This window comes from Astyanax mexicanus, chromosome 10 (genome assembly GCF_023375975.1).
Source record: "Astyanax mexicanus isolate ESR-SI-001 chromosome 10, AstMex3_surface, whole genome shotgun sequence".
NCBI lineage: Eukaryota > Metazoa > Chordata > Actinopteri > Characiformes > Acestrorhamphidae > Astyanax > Astyanax mexicanus.
In genome coordinates this window covers 18,480,339-18,503,607 of record NC_064417.1, presented here as the reverse complement: position 1 = coordinate 18,503,607, position 23,269 = coordinate 18,480,339, and the positions used below count along the sequence as shown (strand labels likewise).

General features: G+C 37.8%; 1 protein-coding gene across 8 annotated transcripts in view; it reads right to left on the bottom strand.

Moving 5' to 3' along the window:
* Positions 1-10,733, bottom strand: part of limch1b (LIM and calponin homology domains 1b) — a 187,168-nt gene extending 176,435 nt beyond the window's left edge. For 3 of the 8 annotated variants that reach the window (XM_049484418.1, XM_049484416.1, XM_022683583.2), the window contains exon 1: positions 10,396-10,728. In XM_049484418.1, the coding sequence (XP_049340375.1) occupies positions 10,396-10,512 (117 nt within the window). In that variant the 5' untranslated portion in view covers positions 10,513-10,728. Of the gene's footprint in view, positions 1-10,395 lie in introns of all 8 variants that reach the window. The other 5 variants (XM_049484417.1, XM_022683579.2, XM_049484419.1 and 2 more) reach the window with 5 other exon arrangements.
* Positions 10,734-23,269: the final 12,536 nt, after the last annotated feature.

The window sequence follows — 23,269 nt, the reverse complement described above, 5'->3', positions numbered from 1 at the left end:
AGCTTGGTCTCAATCACAGGTCATGGGTCCTGCAACAGGATAATGACCCAAAACACATAGAGCTAAAAACACATAAGAATGGCTAAGAGGAAAACGTTGGAGTATTTTGAAGTGGCTTTCTTTGAGGCCTGACCTAAATCCTACTGAGCATCTTTGGGAGGAGCTGAAACATGCTATCTGGAAAAGGCACCCTTCAAACCTGTGTCACCTGCTGATGAGGAGTGGGCCAAAATAACAAGACTCATTGACAGTTATAGGAATCGTTTGATTGCAGTGGTTGCCTCAAAAGGTTGTGCAACAAAATATTAAGTTAAGGGTACCATCATTTCTGTCCAGTCCTGTTTCATGAGTTTATTTTGTTAATAATTCTGTTGAAGCATGGTTGGAAAGCAGTGTTTGTTTCTCATTTCATTTTCACAGCATATTTATTTATTATTAATTTTGTCAAATACGAGTTATTTCCGTGACCATTGTGGGTTTTTCTTTCATTAAGCGAGGGGTACCAACAATTTTGTCCATATGTGTACTGCACATTCCTTGTTAGCACCTGGGCTGTTTACACATGGGATCTAGAGGGGTACAAACCCCATAGCACTGAGCTGTGATGCAGTGAAACTGTGTTCTCTGGAATGATGGTGCTTCATCCAGCACTTTTGGACTGAGCTAGTTGACCTCACTAATGCTCTTGTCGCTGAATGCAATCAAATTCTCACAGCAAGGCTCCCAAATCTAGTAAACAGCCTTTCCTTGGACAGCAGGGACAGTTTCCCCACAGATGATGAATCAACTCTTTTTAATACTCTAGATTTCAGAAGAAACAATAAATGAGCAGGGATCCCACTACTTCAGGTGAATACCTAAATGCCTTGAGATATACTCAGAAATTCACAGGTTCACCATACACGAAGAGCAGCAAAGAGTTAACCTCAGGAGAAAAGGGGCCTTATCTTAAACCCTGCTCCACCTGCTCACCCCACTTCTCATAATCTACCAGCCATCTGGACAACTTACTAATTTGGCAAATCCTAACCTTCACTGTCTTCAGTGCAGCAGTGCAGGGTTAGTGTTCAAAGACCTTTTATTACTGAGAATTCCAAGCATTAATCATCACCATCTTTCATAAGATATCTTTCCACTGTCAGTGTGAAATACCTGCAGGATATTTCTAAACTGCATTTTGACACAATACAGAGATGTATGTCATCAGTGCTAAGGCAGGTATTTTGACAGACGCAGCCAGACAGAGCAAAGTCAAGTAAAGATTGTGTAAACTGGAGTCAGGTCTGGAGATCCGAGAGCTTTTATCTTTACACCTCATTGTGTGATTAATGTCTGATCTGATACTGCTTGCAGTATTAAAACTACGATCTTGGTCCACTGCAGAAATGATGTGACATTAATCAACCAACCAAGTAAAGTGACACCATACACCAAGAACCATTGCTTCTTGGTTTGTAGTCCAATTAACTAATTTGTGGTTTTCATCACTTTTTTTAAATAAACTTAGTCAGGTTTAGGCTTTAAGCAGTGTAAAACACTACTTACACTTTTTGCACTATTTATTCTAAATTACATAAAATGAGAAAGAAATGCTAACTTTCCATCAAACTATTTTATTTACTACATACAGTACATACTATATACTTAGTGTAACTTTAAGCTTCACACACAAAATATCTCAGGTGATGGCTTGAGAATGCCCAAGCCTGTATATGTAGTAAGGTGCTATCTTGTGAGTGAGTCTGACCACTTCCTGGTGTGCTCTTGGAAAGGCGATGTGAATTATTGGAGTTGGAGTGAGGCCTGATAGTGGGTGAAGATAGATGGGGCGTATCATTTCTGAAGTTGTGCGGGCATTTACAGTAACTCAAATCCTCACATCACAGGGTCACATGTGTACCAGGGATACATCATAGAAGGCATTACCACCCACAGTGGCCAGAGCAATGAGTAGTAATCATAGCGAAAGGTGGCATCTGGCTAGAATTGTCCATGCGATCAGGTAAGCAACTCTGGCTTAAATCACATACACATTCAGTGCAGAGTTTTTTAGCATCAATTGGACATTGCAAAAGCCATGGAACATGAAACTAGTAGAATAACTAGTAGAGTAAATGTTTGGCTCAGTATGTGTGTGTGTGTGTGTGTGCGCACTTGTACAGTAACATTGCTGATCCTTAACCTTTCCATCATACCTGCCATCTGTCATCTTCTGACAATATCTCCTTTGTGCAGCATTTCCATTCACTCATGTTGCAACACTGTTGCTGAAATACGGCATCACCTAACCATAATCCTAACATTTACCTCAGAAAGAAAAAGGCTCTTTGGCACTTTAATCTACAGTGATCTTCGTAATACAGCAAGGGACTTTTCTTTTGATTTGGGAGCTTATTGCAATCAAATCCTCACTGCAATGTTTATACATGTAGTGTAAAGCCTTCCCAGAAGAGCAGAGGTCATTACAGCAGCAAATCACCTGGTAAAAGCCTTGATTTTGACCCAGGAAAAACTATGAATTTACATTATATTATTACCAATTACAATTACATTATTATTACCGTTCAGTCAGTTCTGTAACTGCTTTTATATCAATTTGTTTTATAATAAGCATGTTAATCAAGTGTTAAGCAGTTGCTAAGTGCTGAGCAATCACTGCCCAAGCATATGTGAACAAGCCAGCTAGCACTCATCATGCATTCATAATTAAAAACACAGCCATGATAATCTAAACAACGCCCTCTGAGCACTGTGTACTGACGGGAGCAAACAAGTAGAGATGAACCCTAAACAGGTGCAATGCTTTGTCCAGTATAAACCAGTGCTTCATGTTAGAGTGATCTGCTAACCCAGTCTACACCAGGCCCCCTCAAAAGATTTTAAAGACCCATTTCTAATGGTCTCTTTTAGTTTATTGCTGATTGCTAACACATTACTGGAGGTTTGTGATCAATGGCATACTAATACAACACTAGTACCGTGTAGAGTACAATATATATTGGGATGTGATACACAATGGCATTGTAATCAATATCGGGTTGCAGTTCAAAGAAAAACAATAAGGATTTCCATTTTTGTTGTTTTTCTACCACATAAATTGGATACAGCCACCTTATACTGTGTTAAAATTTCAATAGAAATGCTCCAAAATGTTACTTTCAACTGTATGGAAAGCCTACAAATAATTGCATATTGCTACTTTTTTCATTATTTTTGGAACAGTATGAGAACTGAACAACATTTAGGATTTCTGTATCAGGAAAGGAAAAGTGGTACCACGACTTCCATAGTTTCTTTTGAAATAACTAGATTTCACAGACTGCATATCTTTGAACACTTAAGTGTTACTTGGAAGAATCTAAAATATAAAAATATATTTTTTTATTTGTTTAACTTTTGTGTTTTTCGTTATAGTTTTAATGACTGTATTAATCTACAATGGAGAACATCTAACATAATGAAAAAAAAAATAAATTAAGGTGTATCCAAGCTTTTGACTGGTACATATGTATGTACAGGGGTTGGACAATAAAACTGAAACACCGGTCATTTTAGTGTGGGAGGTTTCATGGCTAGATTGGACCAGCCTGGTGGCCAATCTTCATTAATTGCACATTGCACCAGTAAGAGCAAAGTGTGAAGGTTTAATTAGCAGGGTAAGAGCACAGTTTTACTTAAAATATTGCAATCCACAATATTATGGCTAACACACCAGAGTTCAAAAGAGGACAAATTGTTGGTGCACGTCTTGCTGGCTAATCTGTGATCAAGACAGCAAGTTTTTATGATGTATTAAGAGCCACGGTATCCAGGGTAATGTCAGCATACCACCAAGAAGGACCAACTACATCCAACAGGATTAACTGTGGACGCAAGAGGAAGCTGTCTGAAAGAGATGTTCGGGTGCTAACCCAGATTGTATCCAAAACACATTAAACCACGGCTGCCCAAATCAGGGCAGAATTTAATGTGCACCTCAACTCTACTGTTTCTATCAGAACTGTCCGTGGGGACAATAAATTATCGCGGTCTAAAACCAGGTGTTTCAGTTTCATTGTCCAACCCCTGTATTATGGGTGGGCCAATATATCAACTAGTTTTGGACGGTGTACCAGTTAATGTGGTATACCGGAGGGGAAGTTAAAACAGGTATGCATTTTTCACATAGGGCCATACACCCAAAGAAGCACACTAATGGCAGCTCAGCAGAGCCTCACTCTGTCCTGCCTGGAGAAACATGAGAAAAAAACTGCTGGAGCTTCTGCTGCTGCTCTTTGCAATATGAGTAACTTTAGCCCTTTTAAATATATTAATAATGTGGCTTTAAGGATAATATTAATGCACACTGAACTGAATTTATATGTTAACTGGAGAACCAAAGGGATTGTGATAAACTGATAAACAGCTGCTTAAATACTGTAATGCCTCTAATAGGTTCAAGAATAACACAATGTAATTTGATATTAAACTTGTGTCTAATAGAGCAATAGAGCTTTTGAGAAACATCTATTTTGAATACTTAAAAGTTGAGTGATTTAGGTTTGTTTATAGTGTTTTTGGAACTATTTAAAATATTTAGAAATACTTTGAAATGGACGTTTTGTTAAAGTTGTTGGCATATCTCTTTTTAAGGTCTGTTGTTTACATTCTTTAGCTGTTTTTCTGCTAATAAAGTCTGATTTCTTCATATATTGTGTAATTTTGTGGGACAAAGTTAACCCAATAGAAGTTTTAATGTAAATATTATATGTGCTCCTAAAAGTACAGCAAGTCACAGACCTATATTAAAGCCCACTCTGCATAAAACTATAAATAAATAAATAATAATAATAATAATAATAATAATAATAATAATAATAATAAAAATACTGTGATATACTGTGAAACCGTCAGAATCTTTCAAAATACCATGATATGCATTTTTGGTCATACCATCCAGCACTAATATCGACATTGCAATGTATCGCTTCATATGTATATCTTTATTTTTATTAAATCATAGTTGCTCTAAACTTCCTACAACATGTGAAACTGAAACCAATAAATCCATAATTCCTGGTATTAGCTTATTTAGGAGCATTTTATCATTTTCAGTAACACAGATGTCATTAAGTATCATAAAGAATTGTCTTTCATTATATCAAGTATCCCAGAATCAGAGTATTGTAATATTATTTGTATTGTGGACAACATACTGTGATGATATTGTATTGTGAGATGGCCTGTGATTCCCTACACCTAGTGTGTACTGACTGTATGTAATCCAATCTATTCTAATCTTAGCCTTTGATTGAAATACAGAAATAATATATTTGGATGCAAAAAGACTGTTGGATTTTACAGAATGTGAAAAATACACAGTTCCATAAAATTCATTGATTATGACTAAAATAGGGTTGCAGCGGTAACCGGTTTCACGGTATACCGTGGTATTAAAATGCACGGTTATCATACCGTGTGTGTTTGCTTATTACCGGTAAAACGCAAGCCAGCGGAGAAAGTCACCCGCGCATGCGCAACTCTGCTCCGCTTCAGCTACTCAGCACACAGCGGTGAGAATGGCAGAAAGTGCATCAGACTAGAGCCTAGATTCTCTGCCCGAACCAGACCTGACCCGAGGACCGACCCGAAATCGGGTCCGTTCGGGCCGAGATTTCCCACCACATTCCTCGGGCCGGGTCGGGTTAGGCTCCAGAAAATAGTCTGAGATGTAGGCATCTGTTTTTTAATTATATATTTTATTTTTAAATAAAGCTCTGGTGTGATAATCACAATGTTAATGCTAAGTAACCAATTATTATTGTTAATGAAAACGAACCAAATAACGAAAACTGAAAGTGAAACTTAACTAACTTATTTATAAGCGCTGTTTTCACTCCCGCAGTTCTACAGCGGGAGGTGTTGTGCCGATTCTGTCCGCGAAGCGGGAGTCGGATTGAGCAGGGAGTCGGATTCGGCATAACAGCGGCAGCGCGGCTGCACCTCGCGGTCCGCGGTGTTAGTTGTAAGCGCTCGCGCTAGCCGCAAAATACGACAGAAAACACTGAGAAACTGCAGAATTATGAATTGGACTAAAATGAGCACGAGGAGATAAAAGAGAACCTTTACCTGTGAGTAGCTCACATCAGAACACGCAAATCTCTCTCTCTCTCTCTCTCTCTCTCTCTCTCTCGCACGTGAACTTCTCCGCACTGTGTTTAGCTGTTCTTAAAAATCATTTTTATTAAATAGTTCTATGCTTCTATGTTAGTGTTAATTAACATAATTCTGATCATATTTCGCTCATTCAAACAGCCTGAAAACAGACTTGTAATCTTGTAATCAACAAGCTTGTAATCAATGTGGCCGTAGTCACAGCTAAAGGAGGAAATACATCAAATCTGTTCTCCCATCTCCGAGAACACCACCCCGCTGTGCAGCGCAAAGTATGTGTTCAGTTTATAATTTTACCTAAATAACCTAAATAAAACTTCTTTGTAGTCGTGCACAACCCATGCGGTAAGCGCCCGCAAAAGCGCTGAGTTATCCGAAATTTGGGCACGCAGGTACAGGCGTGAAGTGCGTGCTACGATGGATTCACGTGTCCGTGTAAAGGTCCTGGCCGGACTGGATGTGAAAGACGCCATTCATTTACATGCGTTCATTTTCAAATTCTGACGTGCCTGTTTTTCATATGTTGAAGGTTTTAAGGTGTGAAAGCCTTAAAATAGAAATCTCTATTGTGAGGATCATGTCAGAAATAAATCCCCTCTTTCTGCAGTATCTGGTTATATACCAACTTTTTTTTATATATATACGCTCTTAATGCCCTTAAGAGTAGTGGGAAAACATGGTTTCCTTCACCTGATGGTGTAGTTTCTACAATAAATAGTTAATTGAACAAAAAAACTTTGTTGTAATTTCTTTAAGGGTCAGTTTAATAATATATGTAACAAACTGTGATACCGTGATAACCGTGATACCGCGGTATTTTCCGAGACGGTTATCATACCGTGAAAATCTCATACCGTTGCAACCCTAGACTAAAAAAAAAAAAAAAGATAATAATCCAAGCCAGACACTGCTGTCCGCTGTGCTTTCAGGACCTAATTGTAAATATTATAAGTAATAATATCAAACCACATTATAAGTGTTTTTGGTCACCTAGGTTCAGGAGAGAACATCCTGGGAACAACATGATCTCAGGAGAGGCTCCTTTTTTTGCCTCACGGGTGATTAGATAATTGTGGAATAGCTTCATCAAGGGCCATGTGATGACAACAAAAACAAGAAGTTCCCTGGAAAAGATGTTTTTGGAAGCCTTTAAGCAGGACTACTGTGTTTAATCTCAAGCAGAGGAATGCTACAATTTACCCTCATGAAAGACAAACATCTGCAAATGTAGCTCACAATCATGAGATGGGAATCTGTTTATACACGTTTGTGGGCGAGAAAAGTCACTGTGCAAATAAAAAAAAAGAAAAGAAACACACAGTTGAAGAGACGCAACTCCTCCCAACCACAGTACAAACCTCTACAGCTCTGTGCTGTGCTCACAATAACCAGGCACAATGCACACAAAAGCTGCTGGCTTTGCTAAGTTAAGCCTCCTTTACAAAAGTTTTAAACGTGGCCTCCAGCTGTGAGGGAGCGCTTTCAATAAACAGTTATTTGGGGTATTTGCTGCTGGTATGGTGACCTGAACTCATCAGATCTGCTGAATACAGAGCTCATCACACACCATATTATATTGCAGACATATCAAACCATATAATATAATTTTTTGGCCTTTCTTTTTATTTAGCATTTGAGCACGGCAACAGCCATCAACATTGTGTTAAAGTTTCATGATGAATAGATCAAAGGAATCGTCCAACATTACTAGAGAGAAACTTGTTACATAAGCTCCACCCATTGTTTAAGAGTGGTCTACTGTGAAAGGAAGCCAATTAGAACAGAGATCATTAACGTGTTTAGTCTTCTAAATTAAGCATGATCCAGGCCAGTCATAACAGAGTTCATTACTATATCTTAGTTTTAAAAGCAGATTGGCAGAAATAAATGCATTTTTTTTGTGACGGATAAAGAAAAGATTTCTGTGTTTTTAGTTTTTAGTACATAAACTCTATCATAACTATCATAAGTGGACCTCAAACACAACACAACCAAATATACACTACAGATCGCACTAATAATCAGGTATGAGCCCTTTAACTTTTAAAAGTTTAACAATTTCAGATTTCTCATTCTTTTTTCATTTATTCTCATTTATCTCTGTTTTGGATATATTGGGTTTATAGTTAATTGTTTTATGCAGAATAATAGAATTGTATTGGTGCAATATGATGTGCTAAACAACGGAATATTAGAAACAGAGGGCTGCCTAAGTGAAATCTCTTGATGATGTAATCCAGTTCATTGCATTGCAGCTGACTCTACAAACAGCAGGAGCCCAATAAAGATATCGTGGGCCTTTGAGACGGTGGTTTAGCTACCAATCCTTCCTGGTCACTGAGCACAAAAATCAGTCTAATGAGGATCGAATCAGGAGGCTGCTTGGAGCTTCATTTAAAAACAAACACAGAAGAAACTTTACATCATACTGTAAACATACAGTTCTTCTAACATTTAGAACAGGTGTTTTCGATGCTAACTTTTTCTGTCTCTCTATGTATATATATACATATATATGTATGTATGTATATATATATATATATATATATATATATATATATATATATATATATATGGGCAATAAAGTTGTGAAACTTTCACTGTCACTACATCCATTTTAAACAAGTAAAGTAAATTAAAGTTAGTTTAAAGCATCTGTATTTTTAATGACATGGGCACTCTGTCATGGAAATTGGCAAAAGGCAACTGATGGTGGCCAGTTGTCCAACTGTGGTCAACAAATCACTCCAGGCTGAAACCCACCTTGTAACCTCAATGTGTATGGGTGTGGCTATAAATTGCTGTAGTATGTTTAGGGGCGTGTGTGAGTTGGGTTTTGGGACAACAAAAAACAGACAGTAACGTTCCATACATAGCCAGTTAAGCAATAAGAGCAGGGGTGTGCCATATTGTATCAAATGCAATAATATCGCCAAAATCTTAGGATATCGTTAATGCAAAATATCCTGAAATATTGTGATATAATTTAGGGCCATATGAGTTATCAGGGTACAACTTTTTTGCTATTTGAGGCAAAAGGGAAATTTACACTTCTTATTTCCAATTAATGATTTCCCAAATAATATCTAATATCAGATTGCATCTGTTTAGTATCATTTTAATTTACTTCAGTCCTGAATATATGGAGTGCATTATTAGTATTATAACCTGTTGGATCACTGACTTGTGGTGAAAAATCTCAGTTAGGGGTGTGACATATCATATCATATTAAATAATATTGCCAAATAAAGTTTAATATTCATTTTGCTGCAGTAGTTTATTCTTGACATTTTTTTCAATGTTTTGACATATTGCCATGAATATTGGTATCGCAACATGCCCTGAAATATTGTGATATTATTTTAGGGACATCACCCATCCCTAATTAACAGTGTCACTACATCAAACGTTTGGGGGCAGTTTTCTAGACAGGGATTAAGCCTAGTCTTGGACTTCACAGCATTTCTATTGAAAGGTAAATACAGTCTACAAGCAGGATTAATCTCTGTCCAGGTAACTGATCATTTCATTATAAAAAGTAAGGCCTATCTGTGTTTTATTTCAGGACATTTTAGCTCTGGTTAGACTAATGGCAACTGATGATGGCCAGTTGTTCAACTGTGGTCAGCAAAGCACTCCAGGCTGAAACACTCCTTGTAACTTCAGTGTGCATGGGTGTGACTAGGGGTGTTTGCGTAAAAAAACACACAGTAAGTTTCAATGCATAGTCAGTAAAGTTTTGAAACAAACCTTTTGGGACAGTTTTCCAGACCAGGATTAAGCCTAGTCTTGGACTTCACAGCATTTTAAATTCCTGTCCAGGTAAAAAAAATAGGACTTGTATGTTTTTTTGAGAGGGGCTCTTTAAAATTGATTAGACTGAAGGCATCTGTTGGTGGTCAGTTGTCTGAAACCGAACTGTGCTTATCACACATTTTTCACACGTGCTGGCCCTTCAGCCTCTCCTGACAGACCCTGCCTGGACCGCCTCAACAGGTGCCGCTAACAGACAGTCCAGTGCCCCTCAAACTGTTAAACAGCCCCCTGCACCGGGGCTGCTGCCCCCGGGCTGCAGGCACGCAGTGAGGGGGAGAGGCTGGTGCCGCCGCGGTCTGCCTGAGGCCGGCGTCGCTCTCTGACGGTGTCGCAGGTTAGCGGTGCGCGTTTGGAGCGGTGGGGCGGTAGGGGGGTAGTATGCGGTGGTGCAGGTTAAGAGGGTCAGGGGGTAAAACAGCACCTACCTCAATCCATCTCTGAGACTCTCGGACGGCCGGCTCCGAGGCTGACTCGGCACACTGCTGCTGCTGCAGCTGCTGCAGATGGAGGTGCCGTCCTGCCTCTGCCCCTGGACTGGCCATCTAGCCGGATTCTGGCCTCTCTGGGCGGCGGGTGGTGGAGCGGCTCCGGGTGGGAGAGAGTCCTGTCCGGATAAACTTCTCTTCAGCACTTGTGTCTCCTCGCTGCCGCCGCCCTGCTGCTCCGTGCCGCAGATCTGCACTGCACTTTGCAGATGAGCTGAGACGCATCCCCTCCTCCTCCTCCTCCCCCACACACACACACACACACACACACACACACACACACACCCACACACGTTTTTCTCAATCGCACTGCCTTTGCAAACCAACCAATGACTTAAAATAAACTAGGGACAGGCACGAGAAAGGCAGCCAATCAGGGGCGAGATCGCGCCCACGACACGCCCACTCCTAGTCACGGATGCAAAGAGTAGATTAGCGTGAAATAAAAAAAAAATTGTAATAATTAATAAGACGTGTTTTGTATTTTTGTATTTTACAGTATTTTTATAACTGTTAGAGTTGATCAAATCGAAAAAATTAAATATTACGGTTGTAATTAATAATTAATTACTGAGAGAAATGTAATAAAAGTTCACAAAACTATTAGATCAAAACACAAAGATAGTATACATACATAGATAAATACATAAGTATCTAGTATCCAATAAAATACTGACAAAATGACTGTCAGTGTCATTGCTGATGCTAGTTATAAATGATAGGTTTATTGCATCATTGTTCAGAACAAATATTAAGCAATTTAACAATTTATCAATAGAATTATAATTTTGTCTAATATTGTTATATATACTGCTATATATATAATATATAAATATATATGTATATATATATATATATATATATATATATATATATATATATATACATATACATATACATATATAACAACAATCATCAGAACAAATATTAAGCTATTTAACAATTTAAGAATATAATTACAATTGTATAATATATTGTTTTAAATATATATCCCATCATTAAATCCAGGTATTCCAATCACTTCCATGGCCACAGGTGTATAAAACCAATCATATATACATGCATTGGTTCTACAAACAATTGTCTGTGGAATTATTACGAAGTGGATTCGATTAGCAATAAAAGCAACTCAAAAATGAAGTGGTAGACCACATAAAATGCCAGAGCAGGGTCAGCAATCTCTACAGACCTCCCAACTTTATTTGGCCTTCAGATTAGCGCATAAACAATAGAGCATAGAGATCTTCATGGAATGGGTTTCCATTGACAAACAGCTGCATTCAAGCTTTACATCACAGAAAAGTTGAAGCTTTTATAACTGCATAGGGTGGGCAAACATCTTATGAAACCCAATGGATTAAGAATGGAATGAGTGAATACTTTTGGCAACGTAGTGTAACATGCAGAGTTTGCATTAATTCTAGACAGCTCCAGTTCTGCAAAGCCAGGCAAGAAAACTGCAGCTTCATCAGCAGGCCTGTCTCGCTATCAGACTGTGTGTACATTAGCTACAGGCTAATAGCCTACCTGACTGAAACTTAATATTGCCTTATCTTACAGTTTATTGGTGCTACTTGGTTTTTACAGCCTGTCAAATTCGCTCACACACACACACATCCAAAAAGCATTAACACTGAATATTGAACCTGTATTGAGTAGTGTGAGCTGTGTATGTTAGAACTGGTATTTTAGATCTGTCTAAAGTGGATGAGGATAACATTTACAACTTTATTTTTTTATACAACAGTTAGTTCCGACCTCACAATCTGATTGGTTGAGAAGTGATCTAGCCGTGATGATATTTCGTGATAACATCACGGCCTTCTCACACTAAACTTGTATCTCTCCGCCGACGCGTTGCCGAGTAACTGCGTATATACACAGGACACCCGCAGCAGCGTTAGCTTAGCACAGACTAGCGCTCAGCCGCGGCACGCTCGCCCGCAGCGCTGGCTCGTCTTTCGTGGAAAAAAGGGAACGAAAATCACTCGGTTAATGCCGTCTTACAGCCAGAACGCTAACCAGCCAGGCTAGGCTAAGCTAAGTTAATGCTGAGCTAAAGCAAGCTACGCTAACCTAACCACAGTCCAGCCAGCTAGCTAAAACCAACACCACCCAGGAAAATAAGCAGAAATGCTAATTCGCGGCTTTCACCTGAAGACGACTCCACGGAGAAGGAGAGGAGAGTATTAGCGTTATTTCACGCTCCTAACGTTACCATCTTCACTATTCCCAATTTTGCTTTCAAGCTAACTTTCGTGGTGTTAGTCTGCCTGAACCATACACTGTATGTGGTGGAACTACTTTTTGGCGGAGGGCTCAGTCCATATTAAAGCATATTCAAACTGAATTTCTTAAAGTTCTTTGATTTATTTTCTTTATTTATTTAGTAAAAAAAGAAACTGTTGTATAAAAGCAATAGAACACTCGAGGTCGTGTGTTATCTACGGCACTCGCCTTCGGCTCGTGCCTGCGACCAAATCACAGCCGTGATGTTATTTCGCGATTACACACTCCCTCTCGTGTTCTATTGCTTAAGTATCTATGTGTGTGTATGATTACATTCAAATTAAAATTATTTATATAGCATTTTTCAAAACAAAAGCCTCACAGAGATCTGGGTCCAAGTCATTAAGTACAAAGCAACGATGGCAAGAACACTCATCCTCAGGCCGGGCACCATTGCAACAGGGCATCTCAATACATGTGAAAGGGACAGAGATGAAAAGAAAAGAAGGAAAAACTAAGGTTTTAGAATGATTGTGTCGCTGGTGAGTTCACACAGCTAGAGGGGGAAGGCCAGCACAGACACTCAGTAATGGATGAACTTGTACCTCCTTCAAACAGACAGCAGAGGGCAGCTCAGCCCATGGGGAGAGAGAAAAAAGAGAGTTTAAAACATTATTTTGTAGGACATAAAAGAGAAGTAGTGAGAAGGTTCCACTATATTATCAAAAGGCTGTACCACATCAAGACAGTGGTAGTGCATAATTAAAATAGAACCGAGCAGTATTAGAATATGTAATCAAAATAATACAGAAATGTAATAAGAATATGTAATATACAGCTCGTTAAAAAAATAAGAGACCACTTAAATTGATGAGTTTCTTTGATTTTACCTAATTGAAAACCTCTGGAATATAATCAAGAGGAAGATAGATGATCACAAGCCATCAAACCTGAACTGAAAACCTGAAAAGCTGAACTGCTTGAATTTCTGCACCAGGAGTGGCATAATGTTCTCCAAAAGCAGTGTGTAAGACTGTTGGAGGAGAACATGCTTGTGATGCATGACAACTGTGATTAAAAACCAGGGTTATTCCACTAAATATTGATTTCCGTACTCTTAAAATGTATGAATATGAAATTGCTTACTTTGCATTATTTGAGGTCTGAAAGCTCTGGATCTTTTTTTGTTGTTTTAGCCGTTTCTCATTTTCTATAAATAATTACAATATTTTTATTTGTAATTTGAAAGAAATGAGAAATGTTGTCCATAGTTTATAGAATAAAACCACAATATTCATTTTACTCAAACATATATCTATAAATAGCAAAATCAGAGAAACTGATCATAAACTAAAGTGGTCTCTTATTGTTTTCCAGAGCAACAAAGTATTACAGAGAAGTAATATGTGTAATCAAAGTAGTAGAAAACCCTGGTAGTATGTGATTAAAGAAGAACAAGCTTTCTCCTGCAGGGTGACACTCTCAACCAGTGTAAGGATGAAAGACTGGGTCTAATGTGAGGTAAAATTCCTACCTCTAGTATATGGGAAGCCAATGCAGCCAAAAATCAAATTTAACTGAAATAGCCTAAATATAAAATCCTTTCCAGCATACAAGTGCACCCACACAATGGAAACAGGGCCAGTGGATGTGACGGGGAGTGCAGAGAAGAGGTGAACCACCTGGTGAGAGTTGAGGGTGTTAAATGCAAGTTTCTGCAAGAAGCCAGGAACTTATGATGTCCTTCCAATGCCAAAAAACCTTTGGACAGTGGGCAGAATAAAGATCCAAGCTTTAAGTTAAGTGCTGTAAATGGGACACTGAAACACATTTTGTCAGTGAGCTACACATGGATGCATGATCAGTGGCTTTAGTCTTTACCTGGTACCTTTGATAAGAAGCACACAGAGACTAATAATATGCCGGTTGTTGGTGGCAAGGGGTCAGTTATCATTGTTTGTGAGGGGCAGAATAATGTTGAACAAGTCCAAATGAATAATCCCGCTAAATAGGTTGATGCACAAAATCAGAAATTGCTGGCAGATAAATTTAATTTTATTAACAATAGCCTTTACCCTCCCTCTCCCTTTACATTGTATGTATGACATTCTGGTTTAAGTACATAATTTTTTCAAGTTTACACTATTTTATGAAAACACTAAAATGAAAATGCTAATAAAATGTTCTTTCATGACAAATTTAATAACTAAAAAAAAAACACTTTATTTGCAATTTTATTTTTCACCTGAGCACAGGTCATGTGACAAAAACAAAATTTTAATTAAAAAGGCTTTCTGCCATTTCATTTTCATTACTATACGGGTATTTCATAGTCAGATCTAAAATGAAAACGCTAATTGTGAAAAGAAAATTAAAAGTGCCACAGCCTCAGCTTCAGTCACATTCAGGAACCTTGCAACTTAAACCACCTTAAATCACCATATCAAACCTCAGTAGCACCACAGCTCACTTAATAATGTTTTGGTGGGTAATTTATCACAGTATGACAGATACAATTTGGATTAGAGAACTTCCAGTCCTAATGCAAGACTGTTAAAATCTGACAGATGATTCAAGTCAAAGTTAAAAAGTATTGAAATTTATTTGGAAAAAATGGTTTCAACAATATAAATATGTAAAAAAAAAAAACAAGTGAAGTGATACATTGCAAAAGAGTAAACATATATCAACAGGTCAACACACATTAATTATGTAGATTGTATTTTAACAAATCAATACATTCACCACCCAGGTAGAGGAAAAAAAAAAAAAGCAAGGTAAGGGGTAAAACAACAATTGGGCTTCTCCTCCCCTTATCCAACACAGATTTAATCTAAGCAATTACATCAGTAAGATTAAATACAATTGGATAGACTTACTAATATTATTACAATAGCATATCCAGTTATGATGACTAATTTATGCAGAAATCCACGTAATCCCAAAGGAATAACATACTTTTTCTTACAACTGTATTCATTTTAAATCAGACAGATAAGCTATTATGTACAGGGGACATGAGTGTTACTCATTTAAACATCTTTTCAGCAGAAAACATTGAACGACCTTCCGGGTTAGCACCCGAACATCCCTTTCAGACAGCTTCCTCTTGCGTCCACAGTTAATCCGGTTGGATGTGGTTCGTCCTTCTTGGGGGTATGCTGACATTACCCTGGATACGGTGGCTCTTGATACATCACAAAGACTTGCTGTCTTGGTCACAGATGCGCCAGCATTTTTCTTCTTTTGAACTGCTATGTCACACAATGTTGTGTGCATTGCAATATTTTGAGCAAAACTGTGCTCTTACCCTGCTAACTGAACATTCACACTCTGCTCTTACTGGTGCAATGTGCAATTAATGAAGATTGGCCACCAGGCTGCTCCAATTTAGCCATGAAACCTCCCACACTAAAATGACAGGTGTTTCATTGTCCAACCACTGTATGCACTTATGTCCTCAACACAGAGCTAAATTAACTGTTTTAGTACTGCAGATCCTATTTTTTACAGTTTTGAACTCCAGTTATAAGCCTTTTAAACATGTTCTACCTGTGTCTCCAAAATCAGCTTGCCAACCAATCAGCTCACAATAGCAGTAATAGACCAATGAAGTTGTGTCATCATTTTGTAGTCGGTGCCATGTTGTTTATGCCCATATTTGGGGTTTCACGTCTAAGAGGTTCAGGTCTATGGAAAATATGAATAGGCTTTTTAATAACTCACCTCTATCACATTCTGGGGTTAATTAATATGTCCAAAACCCTGTAAGTTTTTTTCTGTGTACATTTTTCTCTTTTGAACATCACTTGACATCACTTTAGCTTTAAACTAATTAGCTTTAAGCTAAAGATTAACTGACGTCACAGCACAGCGGCAGGGAATGGCAGAGGACTCGATTCTGCACAACACCAGTAAACTCAGGCCAGATCACGTTTTGGATTATTATTCTTTTTTACAGAGGATCATTAAAGTATTTAAACAGGTGAAAACTCTATCAGTATGGTGATGAGCAGTGTAGCCTGTGTTAAAGATTTACAAAGCACATAATAAGAGAAAATATCCATAAAAAGTAATAAAGTTTCCCACAAGCCACCTGGAAGACACACACGGAGATTTACGGCAATCGAGAATCTGTGGAAAGAGCTGAAAACTGCTGTTCACAAACGCTCTCCATCCAACCTCACTGAGCTCCAGCTGTTTAGGAAGAATGGGAAAAATTGTCAGTCTCTCGATCTGCACTACTGATACACTGAGACACACTCCAATCGACTTGCAGCTGTAATCGCAGCAAAAGGTGGCGCTATAAAGTATTAAAACAAGGGGGGCAAATAATATTGCACGCCTCACTTTTCAGTTTTTTATTTCTAAAAAAATCCAATATATATCCAATTAATTTCATTCCACTTCACTTGTTATTCATTCTTCACAAAAGAAATTACAATTTCATATCTTTATGTTTGAAGCCTAAAATTGCAAAAAGTAGCAAAAGGTTGAAAAGTACTTTTGGAAGGCACTGTAGCCGGACAGTGTTACTCCAGAACCACAGAGCTAACGCAGCTAACCTAAGAACCATAGAGTCTTAATGTAAAAAGGCTTAATGTGTTTTCTTTCCACTGAAACCTATTATAAGGAAAAACCTTAACGTGGCTTAATGTACTAAAATAACGAGTCAGAAACACCAAATATTTCTAATTTATTTTACTGCATAATAAACTTAATTAGAATCTTAATAAGATAAACAAACTACTGTGCTGTAACCCACATTACTAACCTGTTGTAAAATCCAGAGAGGCTGGGAAGTAAACAGGCTGGATGAGAAGCTCTAGTAAATGATGTATGTATTTTGAGTTTGCTGGTGTAGCTGGTCTGTCAGTATATCCAGGGTGGTGTTGGCCCAGTATAATTAGAGCTCATACTGATAGAGTAGCATGTAGAACAGCCAAACACGCCACTACCACTCGTCTCAGCTACAATAGTAAAACATGATACATCATTTATAGCTGGTTCGCTGGTGTTGCGCCAAAAAGAGTGGGCGCCAGTTCACTGCGCTGTAGCATTACCTTAAAGCCAGTATTTTTCTCATTACGACTATTAAATGATTTCCCAATGCACAGGTGATGTTCAGGAGTAAAATGTACACAGAATAAAACGTACAGGGTTCTGAACATGTTTAATTACTACAGAACGTGATAGAGGTCAGTTTTTGAAAAGCCTATTCAAAACTCTCTGCATGGCGTTGGAGTAAAGGACTATTTAACTCATGCAAGCAATACAGACAAACCAAGTCTCCCTGAAGCTGCAGGAGTCTCCCGCATTTCGGTAGTGGATCCCTGATGCCCGCGAGTCACATAAAATCTCCCGGAATTCAGAACGAGTGCCCCAAGCAGTGGCGGAGCGCGGTGGGAAAGTAATGACAGGACGCTGACAATTTTAAAACGCATCTCCCCCCAAAGAAACCCCCCCCCCCAACCCACCCAACATGTACAGTGCTGGCCAAAAATATTGGCACCCCTGCAATTCTGTCAGATAATACACAATTTCTTTCAGAAAATGATTGCAATCACAAATGCTTTGGTATTAATATCTTCATTTATTTTGCTTGCAATGAAAAAACACAAAAGAGAATGAAAAAAAGAGTCTTATCAATTATCATTTTACACAAAACTACAAAAATGGGCTGGACAAAAGTTGGCAACCGCAACCTAAAACAACCGCTTCCAATAATCATCAATGAGTTTCTTACAATGCTCTGCTGGAATTTTAGACCATTCTTCTTTGGCTGCTCCAGCCAAAAAAACTGCCTCAAAACTGCCTTTTTGAGATCTCTCCACGGGTGTTCTATGGGATTCAGGTCTGAACTCATTGCTGGCCACTTTAGAAGTCTCCAGTGCTTTCTCTCAAACCATTTTCTAGTGCTTTTTGAAGTGTGTTTTGGGTCATTGTCCTGCTGAAAGACCCATGACCTCTTATGGAGACCCAGCTGTCTCACACTGGGCCCTACATTATGCTGCAAAATGATATCGTTTTGCTCAGCTCAGCAGTACTATTAATGAGGAGACAGACCGGATCAATCAAGGAGCCGGTTCAGGAATTAAGTTCCGTCTCTCAGGAGAAAGTAGTTAACAGTAAGACCATATGTCCTGACGTTTATATTAACTTCTGCCAAAAATCTCTATGAAACGTAGTTACATTCTCTCAGTAGAAAGAAGTGCTCTCAGTAGAAAAAAATTAAAAGGGCAGGACCCAAAGTTTTTTTTTAAAAGAGTGGAGAAAATGTAAATATACAACAGAATTGACATACAATACATAATAATAATAATAACCAAATCTGTTATATTATTTTAAAAATTAGGTGATAACTGATCAGTTTTTGTGCTATGTATATAATTCAGACATTTTTTTTTCTAACACCGGTAAATGTAATGTGGAGTAACATGTTTAGGTTGTAAAGTCACATTTTCTTAGATGTAACTAATTATAAACAAAATACAGAAAAAAATGATTATTTGTGATAAAAAAATAATTCCACAAATGTTGTTCTATTCAGACTTGAAAAATAATAAAAGTCCAGGTCCAGATGGATACAATAATGAGTTTTATAAAAAAAGTTCATAGACATTGTATCTCCTGTTCTGACACAAACGTATAACTGCATTCAGCTCCTTCCTGAAGAGATGCCTTCATTACTCTAATTCATAAAGAAGGGAAAGATCCTACAGATTCACACAGTTCACACAGACCCATCTCACTTCTTAATTGTGTTTAAAAATTCCTAACATCTAATCTTTCAAGACGATGAACAGTGTTGGGCACGTTACTTTGAAAAAGTAATTAGTTATAGTTACTCCTTACTTCTCCAAAAAAGTAACTGATTTACTAACGGAGTTACTCCACTATAAAAGTAAGTAGTTACCAGTAAAAGTAACTATCGCGTTACTTTTATTATTCGCCCGTCAAAAAAAAGGAAATTAATTATGTATTTACTATTATTATTAGAAAAATACCAAACGACAATAAACCCAAAATGTTGACAAAAATATAATCTAACGAATTACAAAAAATAAAAACGAAATTCTTCACAGAACCAAAGAAAATTACTAAAACATGTAATACTGAAAAAACGGAAAAACGTGTCTGGGGATGGAGTTAAACAAACCAAGCCACACTCAAAGGAAATATGTATATAAACAAAACAAAATAATGGACAAAAACAACAATCTAATGACCGTTTAAATGGTATTAATATAACAGTTTCACCAAAAGAGAATAGAGCTTAGATCGGCCCAAAAAATCCGACCCGACCCAGCCGGAGCCCGTGCACGTTCTGCCCAAGCCCGAACCATGAACTGTCATTATGAGCCCGAGCCAACCCAAACCATAAACTGTCTGTTTTCGGGCTGATTGAATGAGTGAAATATAATCAGAATTATGTTAATTAACACTGAAACATAGCATAAAACTATTATTTAATTAAAATGTTTTTTAAGAACAGCTACACACAGTGCTGCAAGTCAAACGCGGAGGCGTTCACCTGCCCCCAGAGCTACGTGATTACATTTTTCATTTTATTATAGTTTGATTCAGTAAGTTTTAATTTGTTTTTAGGGTGGGCTTGCTAGTTTTTATTAGTTTTCACACATCTCATCAGAGAGATCAATCTAATAAACGTGAGAGAGAAAGAGAGAGAGAAAGAGAGAGAGAGAGAGAGAGAGAGAAAGAGAGAAAGATAGAGAGAGAGAGAGAGAGAGAGAGAGAGAGAGAGAGAGAGAGAGAGAAATATTTGCTTGTTCTGGTAATGGTATGCAGTTTCTGCAGTTTTTCAGTTTTCTGTCGTATTTTGCGGCTAGCGTGAGCGCTTTACACAAGAACTAACGCCACGGACCACGAGGTGTTGCGCGCTCGGCAACACCGCCCGCTGTACAACTCCGCTGTACAACAGCTCTTATAAATAAATTAAACACGAAAATTCAGTAATTTTAGTTCGTTTTAGTTAGTTTTATAAACACAAAATACAGTTCGAGATAGTTATGTTTTTTTCCTTTTAATAACCGTTTTATTAGTTTCAGTTAACACAAATGTTTTTTCACTTTCAGTTTTCGCTATTTCGTTCGCTTTAGTGAACAATAATAATAATAATAATAATTGGTTACTTAGCAACATTGTGATTATCACACCAGAGCTTTATATAAAATAAAAATAGGAGCCCGATTTTGGGACGGTCTTTGGGTCAGGTCGGGTTCGGGCAGAGAATCTACGCTCTAAAAGAGAAAGCAGCAGCACCACAAAAACCGGAGCAGCTAAAAAGAGCTTAACTTCCTTAAATCGGAACTTGGCCTGTCCACGGCAATCACTGAATTGATTAGAGCAGCAAATCGTCACAATTGTGCCTCACTTCACCGGAAAGAGGAGGGGTTAACCAGGGCAAACCAAAGTTACAACAACAAAAAAAAAATTCATAGAGCGGCTAAAGTAATGTGCAGTAACGGGGTGTCGGAAATGGTAATGTCCTTATAGTTACAGTCAGAGTAATTAGTTAGATTACTCGTTACTGAAAAAAGTAAGGGCGTTAGTAACGCCGTTAGTTTTAACGCCCTTACTCCCAACATTGACGATGAAATACATCGAGAAAGTTCAGCACTATAGCTACTCTCCCAAGGCATGGTCGTCCTGTAAAGATGATTGCAAGAGCACAGACCAAACATGATTTATACCAGGCCAGAATTCAGATAACAATGTCCGCTGACTTTTAAACATTATGCAGCATGTTAAAGCTGTTAAAGAAGATGCTAATATACTATCTTTAGATGCGGAAAAAGCGTTTACCAAACCTTAATTCATATGGGATTTGGTCCACATTTTATGAAGGGGATTCATACACTATATCCAGATTCAAGAGCTGCAGTTAGAGTTAATGGAGGCATGTCAGAGTTCTTTGCCCTTGAAAGAGGAACACTTCAAGGTGACCATTGTCGCCTATACTCTTTGCTATCTGCATAGCCCAGATTATAAGGGTTAACAAAAATATAATGGGAATCTGGGCATGTGAGGAGGACCATAAGATATTCCTTTATGCAGACGATGTGCTTCTGTTTTTATCAAGTCTGTTTTCTTCTATACCAGTCTTAATGGAATGCATCAAAAAATTGGTTAATATTCTGAATATAAAATGTATGTGGCTAAAACTGAGGCACTAGACATTAGTGGTAAAGTGCTGCAAAAAAATCAAGATGATAGTGGATTTAGATGGCAAGGGGCAGGAATCTGATACCTAGGTATCTACATTCCACCCTTTCTTGACAAACTATTCTCTGTTAACTATGATAGAATAATTCACAATATTAAAAATGATCTAGGCCGGGGGTCATACCTTTCCTATCCTTTTTGGATTGTTGTACTTGTTCCAAATGCTCCTGTTTCCAATTTCAGTGTCAACCTTCCACACCTTGGACAATCATATTTCTTGTTTTGTCTGGCAAGGGGAAAAAGCCTAGGATACGACTAAAAACACTTCAGTTAAATAAATTTGAAGGAGGGCTGGCCCTTCCAGACCTGAAGCTGTATTTCTGGGCTGCTCAACTAAAGCCCATGACGGCCTTTATAGTCTGTGATGCAACAACCAGGTGGCTAGACATGAAAGGTCAAACCGTGAACGCACGATAGAGGAACTGTTGTTTACTGACATACCCCTGACATCTATTAGGATAGGCATCTGGAACTACTCTCTGCTCTAATGCCAATTAAATACATGAAAAGTTTTCCCCAATACAGTTGGACTGAGGCTTTAAAAACTGGTCGGATAAGGGTCTTGCATACGTACATAAAGTCCTTTACTCAACTTAGACAAGAATTTAAACTTACTAAAACAGATTTTTATTAGGCACTTTTTAAATAAAACTTAAAATCTTGACAAAATAAAATGACCAGCCCCAATAGAAAGTTTTTTTTATTCAGTTAGGTGATATACCATATACCATGATAAGATCATTTCAAATTTATACCAAACTCTTAAATCAATGGAGCCACATAACCATATTAAGGTAAGTAGGAAGATAAGATCTCAATAGAAAATTGTAAAGATATCTGTTCTGAATGTCATTTAACTACCAGGGAGGACAGTCTGATGCCTCCTAGTGACTTTATCATGCAACTCACAGAAGGGACTCTGCACAATAATGTGTTTTTGTTTTAGGACAAACAGGTTACAAGTACAGCTATGGGTGCTTGTTATGCCCCTAGCTATGCATGCTACATGTACATACACTGTAAAAAATTTTTTTTTTTTTACAGAAAATAACCGTTGAAAAAAACAGTTTTTTTTGTATTTTATGTAAAAAGAGAATATACCTGAAAATAATAGTAAAAACATATATTTTAATAAATCAGCTGTGAAAGCACAGTCAAAGTCTGTAAATTTAAATGACCAGAATCCTCCATTTTTTAACTCAACTGTACAATTTTTTTAAGGGTTTGAATGTTTTTTGAAATTATTGAATGCCTGTTCCAGTAATTTCCATGGTCAGGTGTATAAAACCAAGCATCTACGAATTCACTCCAATAAACTTCCTTGTATATTACTTGGCTA